The sequence below is a fragment of the Scyliorhinus canicula genome, chromosome 15, assembly GCF_902713615.1.
Source record: "Scyliorhinus canicula chromosome 15, sScyCan1.1, whole genome shotgun sequence".
Classification (NCBI taxonomy): Eukaryota; Metazoa; Chordata; class Chondrichthyes; order Carcharhiniformes; family Scyliorhinidae; genus Scyliorhinus; species Scyliorhinus canicula.
This window is the reverse complement of record NC_052160.1, coordinates 142,714,136-142,736,219: the sequence shown is the minus strand read 5'-3', so window position 1 is coordinate 142,736,219 and position 22,084 is coordinate 142,714,136. Positions and strand designations below refer to the sequence as shown.

The following is a 22,084-nucleotide window of genomic DNA, read 5'->3' as shown; positions in this document are numbered from 1 at the left end:
CATTCCTGCACAATACGGGGACATTTATCGTGGCCTATCCACCGAACATACACATCTTCGGGCTGTGGGAGGAAACCGGAGCCCCCGGAGGAAACCCACGCAGATACAGGGAGAACGTGCAGACGCCGCACAGACAGTGACACAAGCCAGGAGTTGAATCTGGGACCCTGGCGCTGTGAAGCAGCTGTGCTACCCACTGTGCTACCGTGCTGCCCACATGGTGAGGGCAGGATTAGCCATAGTTATGATGCCTCCAATAATAAATTACCCTGCTGACGCTCACTCTCACAGATGAGGACATCCGGTGAGCAGTTACCAGACTTCCAACACATTGGGTTATACCCTGTGTAACTTGGCACATTTAAAATAGATCAACAGAAACTGGCAGGACAGGGATTTGGGAATCGGTTGTTAATCATTAATTCATACTAATTGAGTGCTCAAATGTATTCAGATGGTGGGTATGAACTGGGAATTCACATGCATTCCTGCATGTCGGAACAATAAACTATGGTTGCTGGGTTTGGAGGTGCGTGTTTGCAATGTGTGTCTCTGTAAATAAAACTTGATAAAGTGTACAGAGATTAAGCTCCAGTTCTAATCTTCGTCAGTTGCCTCTCTGAAATTGAGCATCAGCATTGAAATGGATAAACTTAAAGTTCCCAATCTTGTCACCCAGGAATATAAGGTGCTAAATCTCAAAAAGAATTGTGGTGTCTTCATTTTTGAAATAGATTTAAAGATTTGATAGCAAAGAAAAATCAATAGATCGTTAAAATAAAAAGAAGCGCCATGCCATGGGTTTCCTGTTCCTTTGTAACATACTGAGGAAGTAAAAGCAATGAAATAAGAATGATTCAAAATAAAGAATGGAAATGGAAAATTCAATAGAAATTACGATTCTTTCACAAATGCTAATCGAAAAATAGGTGAAGGGTTGTATCCTACATTTTGGACGCAACGTCGATGTACCCTGGATCCAGTATTAAGTTTTAAAAAAATTTAGAGTACCACAATTATTTTTTTTCCAATTCATGGGCAATTTAGCGTGGCCAATCCACCTGCCCTGCACATCTTTGGGTTGTGGGGGTGACACAGGGAGAATGTGCAAACTCCACATGGACAGTGACCCGGGTCTGGGATCGAACCCGGGTCCTCAGCACCGCAGTCAGCAGTGACTCAGTATTAAGTCAGTAAACTACTAAATTAGGTAATTTGGACATTCTGAATTCTCCTTCTGTGTACCCAAACAGGCGCCGGAATGTGGCGGCTAGAGGATTTTCACAGTAACTTCGTTGCAGTGTTAATGTAAGTCAACTTGTGACAATAAAGATTATTTTTTTAAAAATACACCAGAGGACTGTGATGACAACCCCATGTACATTGAGGCATGAATTAGATAGGGCCTTCCAAAATAGGGCATAGAAACCATCTGTCGAGCTACCTGAGCTAAACCAGCGACTATCTGCGCCCAAGATGTGGAGATGCCGGCGTTGGACTGGGGTGAGCACAGTCAGAAGTCTTACAACACCAGGTTAAAGTCCAACAAACCTGTTGGACTTTAACCTGGTGTTGTAAGACTTCTTACTGTATCTGCACCCAAGGCAAAGGGTTGGCGTATTTTACCATTTAATGGAATGTAACTAGATGGCAGTTCAATGAGCCCAGGCTGTGAAGCAAAAAGTTAATAAGGGTCTCAGTGGAAATTCCTGATGTGAGGCGCATTAAATTGCAAGAGCTGGGCATTTTGTTTAATTGCCCTGCCTATAGCTGGGGAGGTGTAAATAAAGTTAGTTCAAAAAGGGACTGCCTGCAGCTGAGTATGTGTTAGTCTGATTCAGTGATGGGTATGATGAGACGTGACTTGCTGCTGTAGCTTATCCTGCAGCCAATCATACACCACTTATACTCCGATTGCGCACCCGAGTACTGTAATGCACGATAGGATGTTCCAGATGCGATTCCAGGAACGATTTCTTGTGTAGGACCAAGGAGGAATAGCTCTCCACCTTGCTGCAATAAATCACCTGCTCCAAGTGGCAGATAACATAGCGAAAAGTCTCTTAAGATAAGAAGCTAGTTGTCTAGTCATTTATATATTCCAGCTATAGAAGAAAGTTCGCATGATAAGATTGGTGAATACACATTAAATGTTTATTATCCTTGCTCGGCGAAGGCATTGATGCATTTCTGGTGGGATATTATCTTGTCTGATGCTGTTACCGTCCAGTCGAATCACTTGAATCTTGGAGAAGCTCATCCATCCCATGGTTTTACAGAAGCTGTCCACAGTAAACTCTGCAAACACCACAAACTGAAACGTCAGAGACACGCTTGGAAATGTACAAAGTGCATGTGTAACTGATACTTAAATTGCAGCGCATCAAATACAATCAAACTCTTTGGAACGTCCATCATTGAAGCCGTTCATAAAACACATTACTGAGCTACATTTCTTATTGTTCAAATCACTCAGTTCTTTGAGTCAGTCACAGTATAAATATGGCATCAGAGTATTTGCATCAGTTCGACAATACTCCTGTGCTAAGAGAGCAGACCGAAGGGGTAGAGACCTCCTGGAGAAGTTCATCCATGAAAACAATGGCAAACAGGAACAGACCCACTGCTCCATCAATCGTCTCCCATGCAGCTGTGGTTTGTGTGCACAACATTCACCAGAGTCACCATAACTACAGCGAAACCTAGTGGTCTCCCAAGAGATGCAAAATATCAGATCAAAACCCAGGCCAATTTTGGGGGAAAAAATCCTGGAAAATTGCTCTCCGACCCTTCTCCTGTAACACCCCTTCTGCTACCCCCCCCATCTCTCCCTCATGACCCCCCTCCATCCTTCCCCCCCCCTCCCCCCCGCACCACCACCTATTCCAGCCACCAAGACGCATCTAAAATAACACTCTTGTCTTAGTTCAATGCAGTACCTAAGCTCGAACGATTGGATGCCCCAGACAGAAAAAACGGACAAATTTAATCCCTCAAGAATTAGTGAATTTTGATTGGCTGGGAAGTAATTAAAAAAAAATTCTAAACCTGATTCCAATTCTGTTTTTAATGGGTGAGAGAGATGGTGTTGGGGACGGAGGACGTCCATTCCTCCCTCAGGGGAGGGACTGTCATTGAAATCTTTTACAGGGTTTTATTTTTGATGAATGTTAACTGGGTTTCTGGATCTCGGGAAACCTGATGGGTGAAAAGAGGTTTCGAGGGCCGGATCCATAAGGTAGAAGTGATTTTCCAGCACTTCTTGTGGGTCTGGAGGAGCAGGAGTCTTTTCTCAAGACCCAACAAGCAAACAACTTCACAGAACCAGCGATTGGCCAACGTCATTCCCTCATCTACCCCAAGCCCCAACACCTACAACCTCTGCCCCCTCCATGATCTCCCCTCCCCGATCTCCTCCTCCCTCACTTCTGGTTACTCCTGGCCCTGGTGAAGCATTGGGGAATATTCTACTAATTGTAACCTAATTGTTGGCACAGGCTCAATGGACAAACTCCCTTTTTCCTGGCCATCAGTTTTGAATAATGGCAGCAAATCATTTGAGTGATGATTGATAAGCACCAGCAGTCAGGATTTTTTTCTCACATCTAAATTGTCATGTCCAGCAATTTAAGTGCGGTGGAGCGTATGTCAGTGATCTCCTCCCCTGCGATCTCCAGGTCAAGGCAAAATAGTTTCATGACAGTGCCAGACTGTTACATTGGATTGGATTGGATTTGTTTATTGTCACGTGTACTGAGGTACAGTGAAAAGTATTTTTCTGCGAGCAGCTCAACAGATCATTAAGTACATGGGAAGAAAAGGGGATAAAAGAAAATACATAATAAGGCAACACAAGGTATATAATGTAACTACATTAGCACCGGCATCGGTGAAGCATATAGGGGTGTGGTATTAGCAAGGTCAGTCCATAAGAGGGTCATTTAGGAGTCTGGTAACAGTGGGGAAGAAACTGATTGGAGTCTGTTGCTGCGTGTTCTCAGACTTCTGTATCTCCTGCCCGATGGAAGAAGTTGGAAGAGTGAGTAAGCCGGGTGGGAAAGGTATTTGATTATGCTGCCCGCTTTCCCCCAGGCAGCGGGAGGTGTAGATGGAGTCAATGGATGGGAGGCAGGTTTGTGTGATAGACTGGGCTGTGTTCACAACTCTCTGAAGTTTCTTGCGGTCCTGGGCCAAGCAGTTGCCATACCAGGCTGTGATGCAGCCAGATAGGATGCTTTCTATGGTGCATCTGTAAATTTGATATGGGTTAAACCAGCCAAGGGGCTGGTTTAGCACACTGGGCTAAATCGCTGGCTTTTAAAGCAGACCAAGGCAGGCCAGCAGCATGGTTCAATTCTTGTACCAGCCTCCCCGAACAGGTGCCGGAATGTGGCGACTAGGGGCTTTTCACAGTAACTTCATTGAAGCCTACTCGTGACAATAAGTGATTTTTATTTCATTTCATTTAATGTGGACATGCCGAATTTCCTTAGTTTCCTGAGGAAGTATCGGCGCTGTTGTGTTTTCTTGGTGGTAGTGTCGACGTGGGTGGACCAGGACAGATTGTTCGAGATGTGCACCCCTCGGAATTTGAAACTGAACATCACAAGGAACACTCTAATGCCGATTAGGGCAAAATAAATCTGCTGTGTTTACCCAGCCGAGTGTCACAGCGGTCCAATAAGAATGTGTGAAAAAAAGTGAAAGTTGTCTTTTTGAGAGAGCTGACTGGTGGTGATTTAACCTGAGGACTGTCACACCTCAGGGAAGGGACAAGGTTGAGAGGGCAGGTCCTTCATGGATAAACTAGGCCGCTACAGGAATTGAACCTGTGCTGCTGCATCCTGAACCAGCTGCCCAGCCAACTGAGCTAACTGACCCCCACAACAGTGTGGTGAACTCTTCACTGCCCTCCACACAGGTAGAAACACAAACACGCAGACACACTAATAGGCACAAACACTCAGACACAGATACGCACAGCACAAACACAAACCCACAGGCACAAACACACACAGACACACACACAGGCACAAAGACAAGCACACGGGCACACACGCCACATGCACAGGCACCAACACACACAGACATACACACATGCACTTAGGCACAAACACACAGACACACACACATAGGCACAGACACACAGGCACACATGCACAGACACACACACACAAAGACAGACATACACACATGCACTTAGGCACGAACACACAGACACGCACACATAGGCACAGACACACAGGCGCACACGCACAGACATACACACACACAAGCACAAATACAGACACACAAATGCAGCAAGAAACAAAGCTGCATTTCTCACTCAGCCTTTTAGAAATGATGTCACGCCCCCTCCCACACACACACACACACTCTTACCAGGGAACCTAGAACAGCATCTCCCTATGGGAGGGGCGAATCTTTGCAGAGGCTGATATGTGCAATGTTATTGGATCCATAGAAGAAGTAAATAAAAGAGTATTTTAGTCCTTTCAGTCCTTTCCAGAACTACAAAATGATGAAAGTGGAGTTTTTGACGAATTGAAGGGCGATGATGTGACACCACCTCTCCAGCCCTGGCACAGCCTGTTAAAGAAGCAGGGACATCTGAATGATGCAAGAACCCTCTCTCACTTCCCCAAACCCTTGAATTTAATCTGAACTGTTTTGTACGTTTTTTTCCTTTAGATTTGACACATTCCTCTAATCAGCTCATAACTCTGTGCATATCGCTGGATATACATTTTCAATGTCTGACAATGAAACTAAAGCTATGGCCCGAATACATTTCTCTGATTTAACACAGTTATTGTCACACCTACTCCCCAATTCTGATTTATTGTCCAGCTGCCCATAAAAGCTTCCTTTTCCTGAAGTGCATTCATGAGGGTTAGCAAAGTGAATTAAAGAGCAATGTAAGTACCACACAGAGAAGGAGGAGTCAGCGTAACCCCAAAAATAGTTCTCAGTGACGGAGGTCAAATCGTAAATTACAGCTAAAACAGACCGACATTTATCATCATAGAATCATCAAATCCCTACAGTGCAGGAGGACGCCATTTGGCCCATCGAGTCTGCACCGACCCTTCGAAGGAACACCCTACCTAGGCCCACTTTCCCACCCTATTCCTGCAACCCCAGCCTAAGGGGAAGTTCAGTACGACTAGTCCAACTAACCTACACATCTTTGGAATGTGGGAGGAAACCGGAGTACCCGGAGGAAACCCCCGCACACACGGGGTGAATGTACAAAGTCCATATAGCCACCCAAGGCCGGATTTGAACCCGGGTCCCTGGCGCTCTGAGGCAGCAGTGCTAACCACCGTGCCGTCCTTCTCTGGGTTTATTGAAAGATTTTTAGGAATCCCTGGCTGCATGCAGGTAGCAACAAGATCCACTGTGTTTTGAAATAAATAAGTGAGTTCTGAGGTGGTTCACACCATTATTTTCTAAAGGTGTTTAAAAATTAAAAAAAAAAAATAGAATTTACAGTGCAGAAGGAGGCCATTTGGCCCATCGAGTCTGCACCGGCTCCTGGAAAGAGCACCCTACCCAAGGTTAACACCTCCACCCTATCCCCATAACCCAGTAACCCCACCCAACACTAAGGGCAATTTTGGACACTAAAGGCAATTTATCATGGCCAATCCACCTAACCTGCACATCTTTGGACTGTGGGAGGAAACCGGAGCACCCGGAGGAAACCCACGCACACACGGGGTGAACGTGCAGACTCCGCACAGACAGTGACCCAAGTCGGAATCGAACCTGGGACCCTGGAGCTGTGAAGCGATTGTGCTATCCACAATGCTACCGTGCTGCGTGTTCTCTGGGGTATAATTCCACAATGGATTGTACCTATAACCAGCATCTTGCACTTGGTCCAAATGGCCGCTTTTCATGTGTGGCACTAAATATTGAGTGTCGAAACCTATTGTTAAGAGGGGACATCACAGCTAAACATTACCCTGACCTCGTGACAACCTCTCGTGCAAAGAGTGAAAAAGGGAGTTAGCAGGAAATGTTGAGCAGTTGATTGTTATTTTCTCTGCTAGTCCAAGGGACATTGTAGCCAATTTTAATACATTTAACGCCACCTATGAATAGTCAACTGAGGTTTCCTTTAGTTTTTATTAAGTAGATGTGTGATATTAGTTAATTGGTAGCGTTAGATTTAATTCTCTGTGGACAATGTGGTGAAGTGAGTGGCAGTATGACATGGCAATGGACACTGTTCAATATTCGCTCCTGAAATGTAGCTTTACTTCAGGTGAAAAAAAACCTCACATTTATGCAGCATTTCCACGTCCATGGGATGTCCCAAGTGCTACACAGCCAATGATGTACTTTTGAAGTGTATTCACTGAAGTAATGTAGGATACACAGCAGCCAATTTATATGCTACAAGTTCCCACAAACAGCGATGCGATAATGACCATATGTTCAGCTTTTGTGATGCTGATCGAAGGATAAATGTTGTCCAGGGCACTGGGATAACTCCTCTGCTTTCCTTGCAGATAGAGCAGATTTTACGTTCACTTGAGAAAACAGGCAGGGCTTCAGGCTTTGATCCAAAAGACATGACCCCTGACAATCCCTCAGAGAGCTTTGAGTTCTTGCACTCAAATTCTGTAGTGAGGATGGGAAGGATAATATTTCCCAGCTTCTCTATTATTGGTAACAAGTTGTGGACGGGGACAGTTAGGAATTTCCTTTATTCCTTCAGCGGATGTGGGCAGTACTGGTACGGCCGGCACTTGTTGCCCATCCCTGATTGCCGTTGACCTGAGGGCCAGTTAAGGGTCAACCACATTGGAGCCACATGTAGGCCAGACCAGGTAAGGGCGACAGATTTCCTTCCCTTGACCACATTAGTGAACCAGATGTTTTTTTTTAAAAACAACAATCAATAATGGGTTCCTGGTCATCATTAGGCTTTTAATTTCAGATTTCTTTTTATTGAATTCAAATTTCACAATCTACTGTGGTGGGATTTGAAACTGGGTCACCAGAGCATTACCCTTGGTCTCTAGATTACTAGCCCAGTGACAATACCACTACGTCACCACCTCCCCTTTGGGGTCAACATCAGTGAAAACGTTTAGGAGAGCATGGTAGCCCATTCATAATGGAGTCCTATCCCACTCACCTTTGATCTTGTTGGCATGAAGGTACAGGTTTTCCAAGTTCTCGTTGACAGGAGGAATCTTCTGCAGTTTATTATGTGAGAGATCCAACTCAATTAAACTGGACACATTAAATGTGTTCAAAGGTATCCCGTTATCTGTCAGTTCATTATTTGACATCCTTGCATACTGAAGTTTAGGAAATTGCTTGAAGTATTCATTGGGAATGACACTGATGTGATTGAAATCCAGGTAAAGCTGGTGGAGTGAGTTTGGAAGTACATCAGGAAGCTTCTTCAGATGGTTGTTGCTGAGGTCCAAGAAGGATAAAGACTTCAAAACTTTGAGGGACCCTCCAATATCTTCCAGCTGATTGTCGTTCAGCAGTAGCATCGTTAAGTTGTCGAGCCCTTCCAATGCATTGGGTGGAACCTTTGAAATCATGTTCCCCGCAACTCTCAGTTCCCTCAGCGACTTTGGCAAGGGGAAAGGAATTGTGCTCAGGTTGTTATGGTCTAAGTATACTCGCTCCAGGTTTGTCAGCTTGGAGAATACATTGGTGCCTATCTTTTCATTGGAGATTTTATTCCCATGGAGGACGACCCAGACCAGGTTGGTGGCATTGTCAAACACTCCTTCTGGAACACCATCAATCTGATTGTTCTGCAGGTAAACGTACTTCATCCGGGCTGGCACCTTGGGGATATATTTGAATCTGCGAGTGTCACAGTACATAGCCTTGGGAAAGATCCGCGGACACGTGCACTCAGCAGGGCAATCGGTTGGCAATGGAGGCTCCAGCTCCGCCTCAAAATAGCGATTACTGTATGATCGAGAATATCCCATAATACGCGAGAGCCAATTGAAATATCCATAAGTGTACTGACAGGCACCTCCCCCAAACAGGGCTGCAAATACCAGCATGTGAGTCAGCTTCATCCTGGGGAATTAAAATGGACAGAGTTAATTTTGGCACCTTCTTACTTTGTGAATACGTTAAGATTAAATCGGAGCAAGACTGTGACTTTACAACTGGCTTCACTTAGAGTGGGCATTGAAGAAAGCCACGAGAGTTGAAGGAATTGTTGGTAAATATTAATAATGATTTACAAACACTGTCTATAAATATATATTTTTCATACATTGGTCCAATCATACGTCTTTGCAACACAATGAGAGGCAATTGACCTGTTTTCCTTTTGCTGGTTCTGTAAAGAGCCCGTTCATTTAGTATCAATCCCCTGCTCTCTCTCCATGGGCAGGATTCTCCGCAGCCCCGTGCCACAAGGGCGGAGAATCCAATTAAATGCCGAAACCGGGCCCGCGACATGATCGCGGAGTACTCCACGCGGCTCGGGGCCCATTGACAGAGGCCAGTCCAACGATCCCCCGCTCCCAACCGGCCAAGTTCCCGATGGCGTTGTTCCAACCACCTATCACCGGTCGGGATGCTGGCATGGCGGCTGCGGACTCAGTCCGCGCCCGCCCTAGTGGGGTTGGGGGGCATAGGGAATCGGACACCGGGGGGGCGGGGGACCTTCTAGGCGGCCGGGGGACAGGTCGGCGTGGTCGGATCTTCAGGCGCACGGCCGACAGGGGTGGGGGGGGGGGGGGGGGGGGGGAAGGGGGGGTCTACATTTTCAATCTGCCTCCACGGTCTGAATCTGCCATGGTGGTCGGCACGGCAGCTGGAGGCCGCCACCGTGCTCATGTGCGGACTCAAAACCAGAAGTGCGGGTTATCCACAGCTAAAGCTACGTGAACTACTCTGGGACCCTGCTCGCCCCCTGCAGCTCAGTGAATCTGCTCCACTTTTTCACAGGAATCTTCAGGGGAGGGGGGGAGGGATAGCCCCATTTTGGGAGAATCCAGCCCCATATCCTTCCTGAGTTGTTCCTTTTTTAAATATCTACTCTTTTCACTTTGAAACCTCTTATGGAATCTGCTGTCCTCACAGACAGCAGTGATGGGCAACCTGTGGCCGGGGAGGCCACCTACGGTACATTTGGGTTCCAAGTTCAATCCAAGAGACATTTTGTTGACATTTTGTTGACCTTTGGCCACGGGCAAGGTCTGCCACATTCCACTGATTTCCGTCTGCCTGTTTCGTTCCTGCCAGTATGACTGGTAAAGCGAGGGAGAGTGAAGTGAGGTGAGTGCTGATTGCTCACAACATTGACTGTGAGAGCCGTGCTCTCCCTTTGTGCCCAAAGTGTAAATATTTATTTTGTTTTTACCATTTGATGTTGGTGACAGTTCTATTAATATATCAATGATGAAGCATTTTCTATAACTCATTACAAAATATTTGGCGTGCATTAAATGTATTTAATTTTATTCATGTGGGTCAGGGTGAGTGAACAAACCTGATTTAATCTTGCGGCCCACAGCGATGAAGGAGGGCTGCTCACGCGGCTCACTCACTAGCCGAGGTTCCCCATCAGCGACATGTAGCCTATTAATCCACTGCATTCAATAAAACTACCAACCTCTGACTTTGTTCTTTTGAGTTGTTCTTTAAAATATTATGCCCCCAGTGGAAATAGTTCTTGCCTGTTTATTTTATCACAGCTCTTCATACTTTTGAGAACTTTCATTTGACATTGTTGTTACTTACCCTGGACTGATGATGCTCCAGACTAGCCTATTAGCTAAAGTCTATCACCTTGTCGCCACTCCACCATATCTCAGCCAGTGAAAGCAAAATACTGCGGATGCTGGAAACCTGATATAAAAATGGAAACTGCTGCAATGATTTAGGAGGTCTGCCAGTTTCTGTGGAGAGAGAAATCTTGTACACTGGCTCCTTGTTACATTAATTTGTGTTGAATCCACAGTAAAACAGCTAAAAATAGGTCACCCGTTACTCAAATAGACAAGGTTTAATTCATTGGATTCCTGAATTTATCTGACCAACTCAACTTAACACTCAATCAAACACACTGGGCTAAATCGCTGGCGTTGAAAGCAGACCAAGGCAGGCCAGCAGCACAGTTCAATTCCTGTACCAGCCTCCCCAAACAGGCGCTGGAATGTGGCGACTAGGGGCTTTGCACAGTAACTTCATTGAAACCTACTCGTGACAATAAGTGATTTTCATTTCATTTAAGGTGAATGGCCCAGAGTTTACAAATGGCAGTGAAATGTCACCATTGACCTCAATGAAAGTTGTCCGCAAAGATATAGTGATATCTGTGACACTGATTCCCCCTTCCCAATGTCAGTCTTAATCTGAGGCCCAGTCAAGGATATCTCCAGGCATCCTGTGACAGTGATGTTATCAATCAAGGTCGGCAGCCAATGACTTTTAGGTATTCTTACAGGCAGCAAACCAGTAAGTTAAAAGCATTGGTTATCTCCAATATCAGTAAGAAGTCTTACAACACCAGGTTAAATTCCAACAGGTTTGTTCCAAATCACTAGCTTTTGGAGCACTGCTCCTTCCTAGATTTGAAACAAACCTGTTGGACTTTAACCTGGTGTTGTAAGACGTCTTACTGTGCTCACCCCAGTCCAATGCCGGCATCTCCACATCATCCTTAATATCATTCTACAGCGATCGAAATATAGATAGGGACATGAAATAGCTTTAAAAATATAAAAAAATTTTTTTTACAGTACCCAATTCATTTTTAAATTCCAATTAAGGGGCAATTCAGAATGGACAATTCACCCACCCTGTACATCTTTGGGTTGTGGAGGTGAGACCCACACAGAGACGGTAAGAGTGTACAAACTCCACACGGACAGTGACTCGGGGCCGGGATCGAACCCAGATTCTCAGCGCCGTGAGGCAGCAATGTTAACCACTGCACCACCGTGCTGCCCCTTGCTTTAAAATTAAAAAAAACATTTTCAAAATATTAACTTTTTATCACAATGGACAGTTATGAGACGATCAATGCCAGCCTCCCAGACGGTCTCAATCCATTGCAGTTTGCCTATCACCGCAACCGGTCCACAGCAGATTCTATCTCCCTGGCTCTACAATCAACACTCGAACACCTCGACAAGGACACCTACGTCAGACTGCTGTTCATTGACTACAGCTCTGCCGTCAACACCATTATCCCAACAAGACTTATACCCAAACTCTGCAATCTTAGACTTGACCCCTCCCTGTGCAGCTGGATCCTTCACTTCCTCACCAACAGGCCGCAATCTGTCAGGATCGGCAATAGCATCTCCTCCACAATAGTCCTCAACACCGGGGACCGCAAGGATGTGTGCTCAGTCCTCTACTGTACTCCCTATACACACAACGGTGTGGCAAGATTTAACTCCAACTCAATCTATGCGCATGATACGACTGTGGTGGGTCATATCTCAAACAATGACGAATCAGACTACAGGAGGGAGATAGATCACTTGGTTGCATGGTGTACAGAAAACAAGCTCTCTCTAAATGCTGGAAAGACCAAGGAACGGATCATCGACTTCAGGAAGCGTAGCACGACACCCCCCCCCCCCCCCCCCCGCCCCCCCCGCCAGTCTGAATCAATGGCTCTGAAGTGGAGATGGTCGATAGCTTTAAGTTCCTGTGGGTCACCATCACCAACAGTCTGTCCTGGTCCACTCACGTTGATGCAACAGTCAAGAAAGCCCAACAACGTCTCTACTTCCTACGGAAGCTAAAGAAATTTGGCATGTCTGCATCGACTCTCACAAACTTCTCCAGATAGAGAGCATCCAAGATCGCAAGAAACTGCAGACTGGTGAACTCAGCCCGATGCATCACACAAGCTTGTCACCCCCACATTGATTCTGTCTAAACCTCCCTCTGCCTCAGGAAGGCAGACAGCATTATCAGAGACCCCGCCCACCCAGGCATTGCCTTCTTCCAGACCCTTCCATCAGGCAGAAGATACAGAAGCCTGAAGACCCACACATCCAGACATAGGAACAGCTTCTGCCCCACAGCTACTGGACTCCTTAACGACTCCCCCTCGGACTGATCTGTTCCCTGTACGAACACTATTCACGACGCCCTATGCTGCTCTTGTTCCTGTATTTGCTTTGTTTGGCCCTTTGTTCTGCACTGTAACCAATCACTGTTTGCCGATGTACCATTTGTAAATGTACTCTGTCGATTATTCTTTTTATGTCTCCTATATACGTACTGTGTATGTTCCCTCGGCTGCAGAAAAATTCTTTTCACTGTACTTCGGTACATGTGACAATAAAGAGATCAAAAAAATAAAATAAATAAATAAATCAAATGTAAACTTAATTTCTTCGGGACCAGTGGAGCTCTTAAGCAGTAATTATGAACATAGTCTGCATTTTAAAAACCCGATCACACCTCAGGCACCAAAGTGTAACTATTTCAAGAATTTTTATAGTGAGATTAATGGTGTGAAAGCGCTAGTTCTCGTCAGTTCAATTATTTTAATTGCTTGCAGACTTGGGGGACGTCAACTCTACGCCCTGTGGGGAAGCATAGAACTGCGCATGTGCAAAATCCAGGAGCTGCGGTCAGATTCAGTGTAATAATGACAGCAACAATATAACCATCATTACTATTGCAGGATTTGGGACATAATGGCGCAAAATGGATTGGATTGTTCACCTGCTTAAGTAAATTACTCCAAGCAGCATAACATCAGGAATCATATTTGAATCCATGCCAGTGGACCCACCAGCACTGGACACAGACATTGTTTGTTCATTCCACCCAATCTCAGTCCGATTGTGAATTTTGCATCCAGCATTGCTCATTCGGTCTATTTTGCATGTCATTGCCGGGTGGGATGTACCATTCGGCAGTCATGTGGGATGCTCCCATCTCCCACCAACCCCCCCCCCCCCCCCCCCCCCCCCCACTCCCCAGCCAAGAGTCCTGCTGGTATGAATTGATGCAAGTGTCGAGGAGCGCGGACCTGGCGGATTGCATTTCGAGTGGTGGCAAGGTGGTCAATACCTTCCCAACAATTGCCGCCAGGGTGCCGAGGGGGGCCCTTCCTGGGAGGTGGGGGTCGGGGGGCTTGTGCTGAGCTGGGGGGGGGGGCTCAGATTGGGGGTTTTCCCGAGGATGGGAGTCCTTTGGTTGCTCTCCACATCTGCAGCCTTTAAAACCCATTAAACAGTTAAGAAGTGTGCAAAAGTTAAAGTTTTCCCATAATAAAGTGAAAACGTGATCATCTGTACCCCCAAACCATTGAGACTGTCACTCATCATCTCATAAGTACACATTCTTAATAATAAAATGACTGTGTTCTTGTCTACATCCCTAAATCATTTAAGCAGGAGATCTGTGTGCAAAAAATAGAAGTTTCTCATAATAAAGTGAAAGTGATCCCATCTGTACCACAAAACCTTTAAAAATGTTTGTTACAATGTCAAGTTTAAACGTTTGTGAGATGAAGGTATAAGTAATCCCTTTAAAGTGGTAGAAACCTTTTAAGTGGTTTTCACGGTCAATTTCATTGCTATTGATATCAGGAGTCTTAATGCTTTGAACTGGATTGTTTACAATGAATTTCACACTCCAGTGCCTGTTAAAAGCATCATGACTGACAGCTTTCTGGAACATCAAAGCGATGAATCAGATTGTTTATTTTTACAGCTCAACATGCATCCATTAAGTCATGTGAGCAGCTGTTTCTCCAACTGCAATGTCATTTATGAGCCTGTCACCTTGTTCTCGAGGGCTTCATATAAAGTGAAGGGGCAGCCCCTACGCTGCTCTTTCCTCGAGAACAGTCTCATTAAAAAAATGCGGTAACTTATCCCTTTTCAAAGCTGTCCCATGTGAAACAAAAGGGCAAATTGTGTTGGCCCAGCACTCAATAAATAATAAGTTGTCGTGATCAGAAGGAAGAGTGTTGAGAAATTCTTTGCAGTTACAGCTTCAGGTTAAAGAGCTGACGTGACTTATTTTGAATGATTCACAAATCATCTATCTGTGCCCGATTTACTGCTACACATTTTGTCTGTTGTTAAATTTACACTGGATTATCATTGAAAGGGACTGCGCAAAGTCTGTTCAATCTGCTCCTACTTCAGGACAAAAACCACACACAGCTGCCACAGTTATTAAACCAGGTGCAGACTGTCGTAGGAATGTCCCTTTAAGAACTGTTTGTCTTCTCAAATGGCTGCAGTGATGTCATTGTGTGGGTGGAGCTGGATGGTGGCTCTGGTTTTTACTTTCGTTTTGAGCTGGGAGCTGGCTGTGGCTCTGAGTTTTACTTTCGGTTTAGACAGTTGGAAGGTGCATTCAGACTGCAAGGATCTTGGAGTCGCTCTCTGCATGTTAAAAAGGTGTCTCCAGATCACTTCATAACTTCAAACTAATAACTGTGCTCTGGAAGGAAGTCAAAACTACTGTTCTGTGGTAAAAGGGATTGTCTGATTTATGGATGTTGCTACTTGAGTGAAACAGTAAAGGGAAGTTATTAAGGGTTAAATATAGAGTACTGTAGCTGTGTGGGGTATTTAGGTTTGTAGTTGATAAAATGCTGACCATGTGTGCCTTGTGGATAGCACAATTGCTTCACAGCTCCAGGGTCCCAGGTTCGATTCTGGTTTGGGTCACTGTCTGTGTCGAGTCTGCACATCCTCCCCGTGTGTGCGTGGGTTTCCTCCGGGTGTTCCGGTTTCCTCCCACAGTCCAAAGATGTGCAGGTTAGGTGGATTGGCCATGATAAATTGCCCTTAGTGTCCAAAATTGCCCTTAGTGTTGGGTGGGGTTACTGGGTTATGGGGATAAGGTGGAGGTGTTGACCTTGGGTAGGGTGCTCTTTCCAAGAGCCGGTGCAGACTCGATGGGCCGAATGGCCTCCTTCTGCACTGTAAATTCTATAAATTCTATGATTAACTGAGTTCATAGAATAAACGTTGTTTTTGATTTAAAGCGTTTAAGGCCTCTGTTGAATAACACGTGAAAGGTAGACCCTTGTGCTCCCCATAACCAAAATCTATAAACAGTTGTGGGTCAGGTGAACTCCATGATATACTTTGGTGGTCTCCAAACCCTGGTCCATAACATCGACTGAAATGGTTAGGCCATCATTGGGTAATGCAGCCAATCTGATTGGAATGAGTTGGTAACCTGCTCTGTCGCTGTGGGGGCAATTTGGCCTCTATCATATGAGTCACCCGACCAGATACCCCTTATTTGTGACTGGCCAATGTCCAGGATTGTATTTGTGGACTGATTCAGATTGTGAGAAGCCTGTAAACCCTTCCTTTACTACTTCCTTTCTTGCCCCAGGCCTATCGCACACGGCACAGTTTCTTGCATTCATTTTGCCAATAAAAATGCTCCAAAAATTCACGATTCCCTGAAGGCATTTTGTGAGGTAAAAGGTTTCAATATTTTCTCCCCCAGAGTTCAGCTGCTGCAAGAGGAGACCACGGGTTAGACAGTCACAAGCTGGTGGTTTTCCCTCACACTGGAGACTATTATTACTTAACAAGACTGTAAAAGAAACCTAAAATGAGAAATATACTAGTTTATTCATTTCTGGTATATTGATGGAAACCCACAGAAAGGTTTGTGAATAATGCCCCTTTTGAGTATTGCGGAAGCAAAAACATTAACTTAAAACAGGTTCATGTTACTTTGAGAATGCTGCACTTAGAAGGCAAAAAAAAGTTTCCATATTCCACTATCCTGAATCTTGTTGACATTAAAAACAAGAAATGGAGAAAAAACCTTTTGAAAAGTCATAAGAAATTCAGTCAAAACCAAGGACAGAAGGCCCAGCTCCTTATAATTCCCACTGAAACCCCGTAGGTTTCCTGACCGCGTGAGCTGGCCACAATGGGAAACCCCTTCTCCCGCTAGCGGGAACAGAGAATCCCGCTACTGGCGGGGCGCACTGTGCTGTTAAACGGGGCTGGCGGGATGGAGAATCCTGCGCATTGCCTCGCTGTCCAGGAGAACATATTTGAAGAGAGGCGGGGAGGATCCCCGATATCTTGACTATTCCCTTGACCGACAGCTCCTGAAACAGATATGTTGGATCTTCATTTCTTTCTTTATGGAACAGGGGCTGCTTTGTCGGTCTTTGGAAAATAGCAATTTACTGCTGCCTGCTTGGTCTGTCATTAAAATTGGACTGGATTGTCACTGAAATGATTGATTCGGCCGGGAATTAATCTAAGGCACCCTGAGAAATTGAGATTGTTTGCACTCATTTTTCAGATGTTCCAAGTGCTCTTAAAACTCCAAAATGGTGTCTGCATTGTGAATTGGATTGGGTACCATGTTGGCCATGGCATTAGCATGTACACAGGTCAACTGATGTTGCAATTTGACACCAATTAAGCCATTTTGGAGCTCAATGCTCCAATCAATATCCTCTTTCAACTTCAAAAACAAGTTTAGTAGCTGGAATTGCACCAGCCTCCTATCACCCCCAGCATTATTTGAAGGAATTATCGACTACTTCAGGTTAATCGCTTGTTTCTTTCTTATGGCTACTGCTATTATTCTGCAAACATTCACCAGAGATGTTTCAAATTGCACGATAAAAGCTGCTCCATGCCAAGGGTGTTGCGTTAGGGGTTCCTCTCAGACTACAGCAGGATTTGGGGAATGAATGGAGGGTAAGCAGAACAGGGCCTGCTGCTGAAAGCAGGAGAGGGAGGAAAGGGAGTAGATCTCTCAGCCGGAGGCAATACCACCCGCAATGTTCTTGAAGCAATTCTGTGACCTAAACCTCAGCGTGGAACAATGGGCGATATTCTCCATTTGGGAGACAGTGGGGAAGGACCCAATTGGCATTCTGCACCCGAAAATCAGCTCACCACGATAGGAAGATCTTGCCGCGTGAATGGCCGGAAACCTCCGACTTAAGCGTAAAAGTTTCCTATGCCCCCCCACCAGCAGTTTACTGGTGGGTAAACAGCCGGAGGTCCTAAAATTGGATTGGTGCCGCTGTGAATTTCCCAGCGTGGATCTTGCGCTGGTGCCCACAATGGTGGTTTGGGAAAGCCACAGGAGGCTGTTGTGAAGCTGATCTGCACCCTGCCAATGGGGTGACGTTGAAGGCCCAGTAGATCTTTTCCCACACCCGATTCTCCATGACACCAGTCGGAATCATGCCTGGAACAATGTGGGTGCAGATGTTGGCACTCACCTGAAAAATGCCTGGGGCTGCCTCCCGAATTCAGAATGGAGGCCACCATTGACCCTGGAACATCACAGCAATGGGTGGGGGCAGCATCGTCAGTTGGAGCTCCTGCACAACATGGACCAGTTGTAATGGCACATGGGGGAGTCCCCCCACAATCCATTGGCGACCCCAGGTGATTGGAGACAGGGCAGGGTGGTACCCTAGCACTCCCCCTTGCACCTGGGTACTTTGGCATTCCCAACCTTGGCATGGCCAGGTTTCCCGGGCGGTACTACCAGACTGGCATCACCAAGATGCCCAGGTGCCAGGTTGCCCTTTCCAGGGATAGCCCAGGGGGGGCTTGTCCATTAGAGATAGGCTGAGGGCAGGCCCACGGTCCCTGAAGAGTTAAGTTGGGTGAAGTGGGTGGGCCCAGAGGTTGCAGTGGATATGCTGAAGGGGATCGAAAGTTTGGGGTTGCCTTTAAAAATGGAGCCCGTGTTTCACCTTAAAGTGACTCAAAGTGCGGCCGCGACGGGGAGTTCAACGCTGAGGCCAAACCAATGGTTGGGGTCTTTCTTGGTGCTGCAGGTGCAGGAAACACTCCGCTAAACACAGCGTTTCACTCGAATCCATAAGACCATAAGACATAGGAGTGGAAGTAAGGCCATTCGGCCCATCGAGTCCACTCCGCCATTCAATCATGGCTGATGGGCATTTCAACTCCACCTACCAGCATTCTCCCCGTAGCCCTTAATTCCTCGCGACATCAAGAATTTATCTATCTCTGCCTTGAAGCCATTTAGCGTCCCGGCCTCCACTGCACTCCGCGGCAATGAATTCCACAGGCCCACCACTCTCTGGCTGAAGAAATGTCTCCGCATTTCTGTTCTGAATTTACCCCCTCTAATTCTAAGGCTGTGCCCACGGGTCCTCGTCTCCTCGCCTAACGGAAACAGTTTCTTTGCGTCCACCCTTTCTAAGCCATGTATTATCTTGTAAGTTTCTATTAGATCTCCCCTTAACCTTCTAAACTCCAATGAATCCGCTGACTCGTGCCCTGTGACTTATTTTCGAAAAGAACAAAAGAAAGTATCCTGATAATGACACTTTATCTCTTGCACATGCAGCATATTCCTGATACAATTCATCACGTCCTTGGCTATATCTGCTACCAATTTTCAAGTTGCCGTGATTCTGCAGGATAAGAGATTTCGGTTTGAGAATCATTCTTTTTTGTTTTTCTTTTTTTAAAAATTTAGAGTACCCAATTAGTTTTTCCAATTAAGGGGCAATTTAGCATGGCCAGTCCGCCTACCCTGCACATCTTTGGATTGTGGGGGTGAAACCCACGCAGACACGGGGAGAATGTGCAAACTCCACACGGACAATGACCCAGGGCCGGGATTCGAACCCAGGTCCTCAGCGCCGTAGGCAGCAATGCTAACCACTGTGCCACCGTGCTGCCCCTAGAATCATTCTTTATTCTGAAATTCAAACCTATTTGCAGAGGGACTTGGAAAAATAAACAGCTCACTTCAAATTAAAATTAGATTGTCAAAATGGTTAAGTTATGTCTTTTTGATTCTCTGAAGCGATTGTACATAACATTTAACATTAATTCCAAGCAATGGCCCCTGGAACGGATTTTAGATTTTGTTATTTTAAAGCTCAGCAAAGAGAGAAAATGGCCCATTTATAAATTGCTGGAAAGTTCGCCAAATTTTAGTCAGACTTCAGACAAGTGTGATAATATCCTTCAGATTCCTCGAAGAATGTAGCTTTTGATCCTACAGACTTTACTCTTCTAATCCTGGACCGGAAAAAATAAATCATGTTTTGTACTTATTGATTCTTTAGATATTAAACCTGACTGGTTCCAGTATTTTGCAACATCCAAGCAACGGTCTCTGTTTAAAGCGGTATCTTGCGATATTTGAATGTGAATTTTGCTTCATTCCAGATTCAGTTTTTGTAACAAATTTTATTTTGAATCTCTCCTTCCTCCAGAAGAGTCTATCTCTGGGACCAGCCTGCAGTATTGCTCCCATTGTTCCCAGAACGTTGACTGTTGACCCACGATACAAATCAGCAAAAACTGGAACAAAGTTGCTTCATTTAAACCATCATGTCTGAATCGCCCCATCACTATTCTGATTTAAATGCTTAGGGCCTGGATAATTCAACTTATGTAGACCGACACAGAATCTACAGCACGGAAATACACCATTTGGCCTAACTGATCTATTCCAGCACTTATGCTCCACACCAGCCTCCTCCAGTCCTACTTCATCGCAACTTATTGACTTAACCTTTTCCTCAAACTTAAAAGCAAAGCCCCATTAGAGCAGCACATACAATAGAAGTACCGTGAGGAGTTCAGAGACTGTTGTTTTGTTGCTCCATTCAAACCTTCCTCAGTTTTCCAGCAAAATGGCCCGGTGATTTAATATGAAGGCAAACAGCAAAGCGGGCATGGACTAGAATGGGCACATGTAACCAGCATGAACTCACATTACTACCTGTCATATTTTTTAAAGATCTGAGTTAGTTTAAAATAACTTGATTCTTTAGCCATGTTGCAAAACAGGAATCAATAACTTAATGCACTAATTATGGTGAACCTGATTTAACAGGTTTTGTCTCAAAAGTGCACCCACAAATTATTCCATAACCCAGATTAACTGAATATTGCAATAAGTAAATACCTTAAAGAAAAACACACAATAAGTACAAAAATTGTGTATTTTCTGGTACCAACCTGAACTTCGCATTAAAGCTCCTGTTAGCTTTGCTCCAACTGAGGTGTCTCATTTCAAGGAGCCGTTTAAAATTCTACAGGTTTATGAATGACTTCACGCCAGTGACAGTAAGCAGTCCGATTACTGGCCTGCTCCCAGTTATAATATACAAGTGTCCTTTTATAACCGTGTGGCAACTTGGTACCACAGACATTTGTGAGCTATCTGTGAAAGAGATGATTATTTTGTTGCCCTTTACATTTCTTGATTGACTCTGTCTCTCTCATAAACGTGGACTACAATTAATAGCATGAGGGCGGAGGTTTCAAGCTGTTTTATACGAATGGACTGAGAAGAAAAACAAAGCTTCGTAACGACACCTTCATCAATTTGTTGTGTCTTTTGAAAAAAATGTAAACAAAGTGATAATCCCGAATGATACACATTAAGAAGGACAATGCTTATGCTCAGTGACAACGTCCCATTGTAATAGTTTCACGCTCAGTATTATTTCTCATTCCGAGTTCAAAGTGATGAGCGAGACCCCTCAATTCCCCAGGGATCTCTTTGATCTTTGCTCTGAAATTTCAGTTCCGTGTTTCCTGCTGTTACAGTTTGAGAGATGTCACAACCACAACACAGCTGAATAAAGTCCACAAAAGGAATCCATGGAGCCCTAAACCCTCCATTCATTTTTCTTTAAATGAAATAAAGATTTCAATTATAAAGTACAAGAATGTAATTCATTTCCATAATAATAATCTTTATTAGTGTCACAAGTAGGTTTACATTAACACTGCAATAAAGTTACTGAGAAAATCCCCTAGTCGCTACATTCCGGCGCCTGTTCGGGTACACTGAGGGAGAATTCAGAATGTCCAATTCACCTAACAAGCATGTCTTTTGGGACTTGTGGGAGGAAACCGGAGCACCCGGAGGAAACCCACGCAGACACGGGGAGAACATACAGACTCCACACAGGCAGTGACCCAATCCAGGAATCGAACCCGGTTCCCTGGAGCTGTGAAGCAATAGTGCTAAACACTGTGTTACCATGCCACCCATCAAGAACATAAGAAATGGGAGCAGGAGCCGTCCATTCGACCCTTAGACCTGCTTTGTCATTCAATAAAATCATAGCCCATCTTTT

The 22,084-nt window shown here is 45.1% G+C and overlaps 1 protein-coding gene across 3 annotated transcripts; it reads right to left on the bottom strand.

Moving 5' to 3' along the window:
- Nucleotides 1-1,580: 1,580 nt before the first annotated feature.
- On the bottom strand, nucleotides 1,581-21,041 carry LOC119978081 (fibromodulin-like). 3 transcript variants are annotated; one of them, XM_038819464.1, is made up of 3 exons: nucleotides 20,955-21,041; nucleotides 8,153-9,069; nucleotides 1,581-2,298 (listed from the first exon to the last, which is right to left on the bottom strand). In XM_038819464.1, the coding sequence occupies exons 1-3, from the start codon at nucleotides 21,005-21,007 to the stop codon at nucleotides 2,147-2,149; spliced, it is 1,122 nt and encodes a 373-aa protein (XP_038675392.1). In that variant the 5' UTR covers nucleotides 21,008-21,041; the 3' UTR covers nucleotides 1,581-2,146. The 3 variants fall into 3 exon arrangements, with proteins under 3 accessions (XP_038675392.1, XP_038675394.1, XP_038675393.1); XM_038819466.1 differs by lacking the exon at nucleotides 20,955-21,041 and adding an exon at nucleotides 10,747-10,795; XM_038819465.1 differs by lacking the exon at nucleotides 20,955-21,041 and adding an exon at nucleotides 9,318-9,449.
- Nucleotides 21,042-22,084: the final 1,043 nt, after the last annotated feature.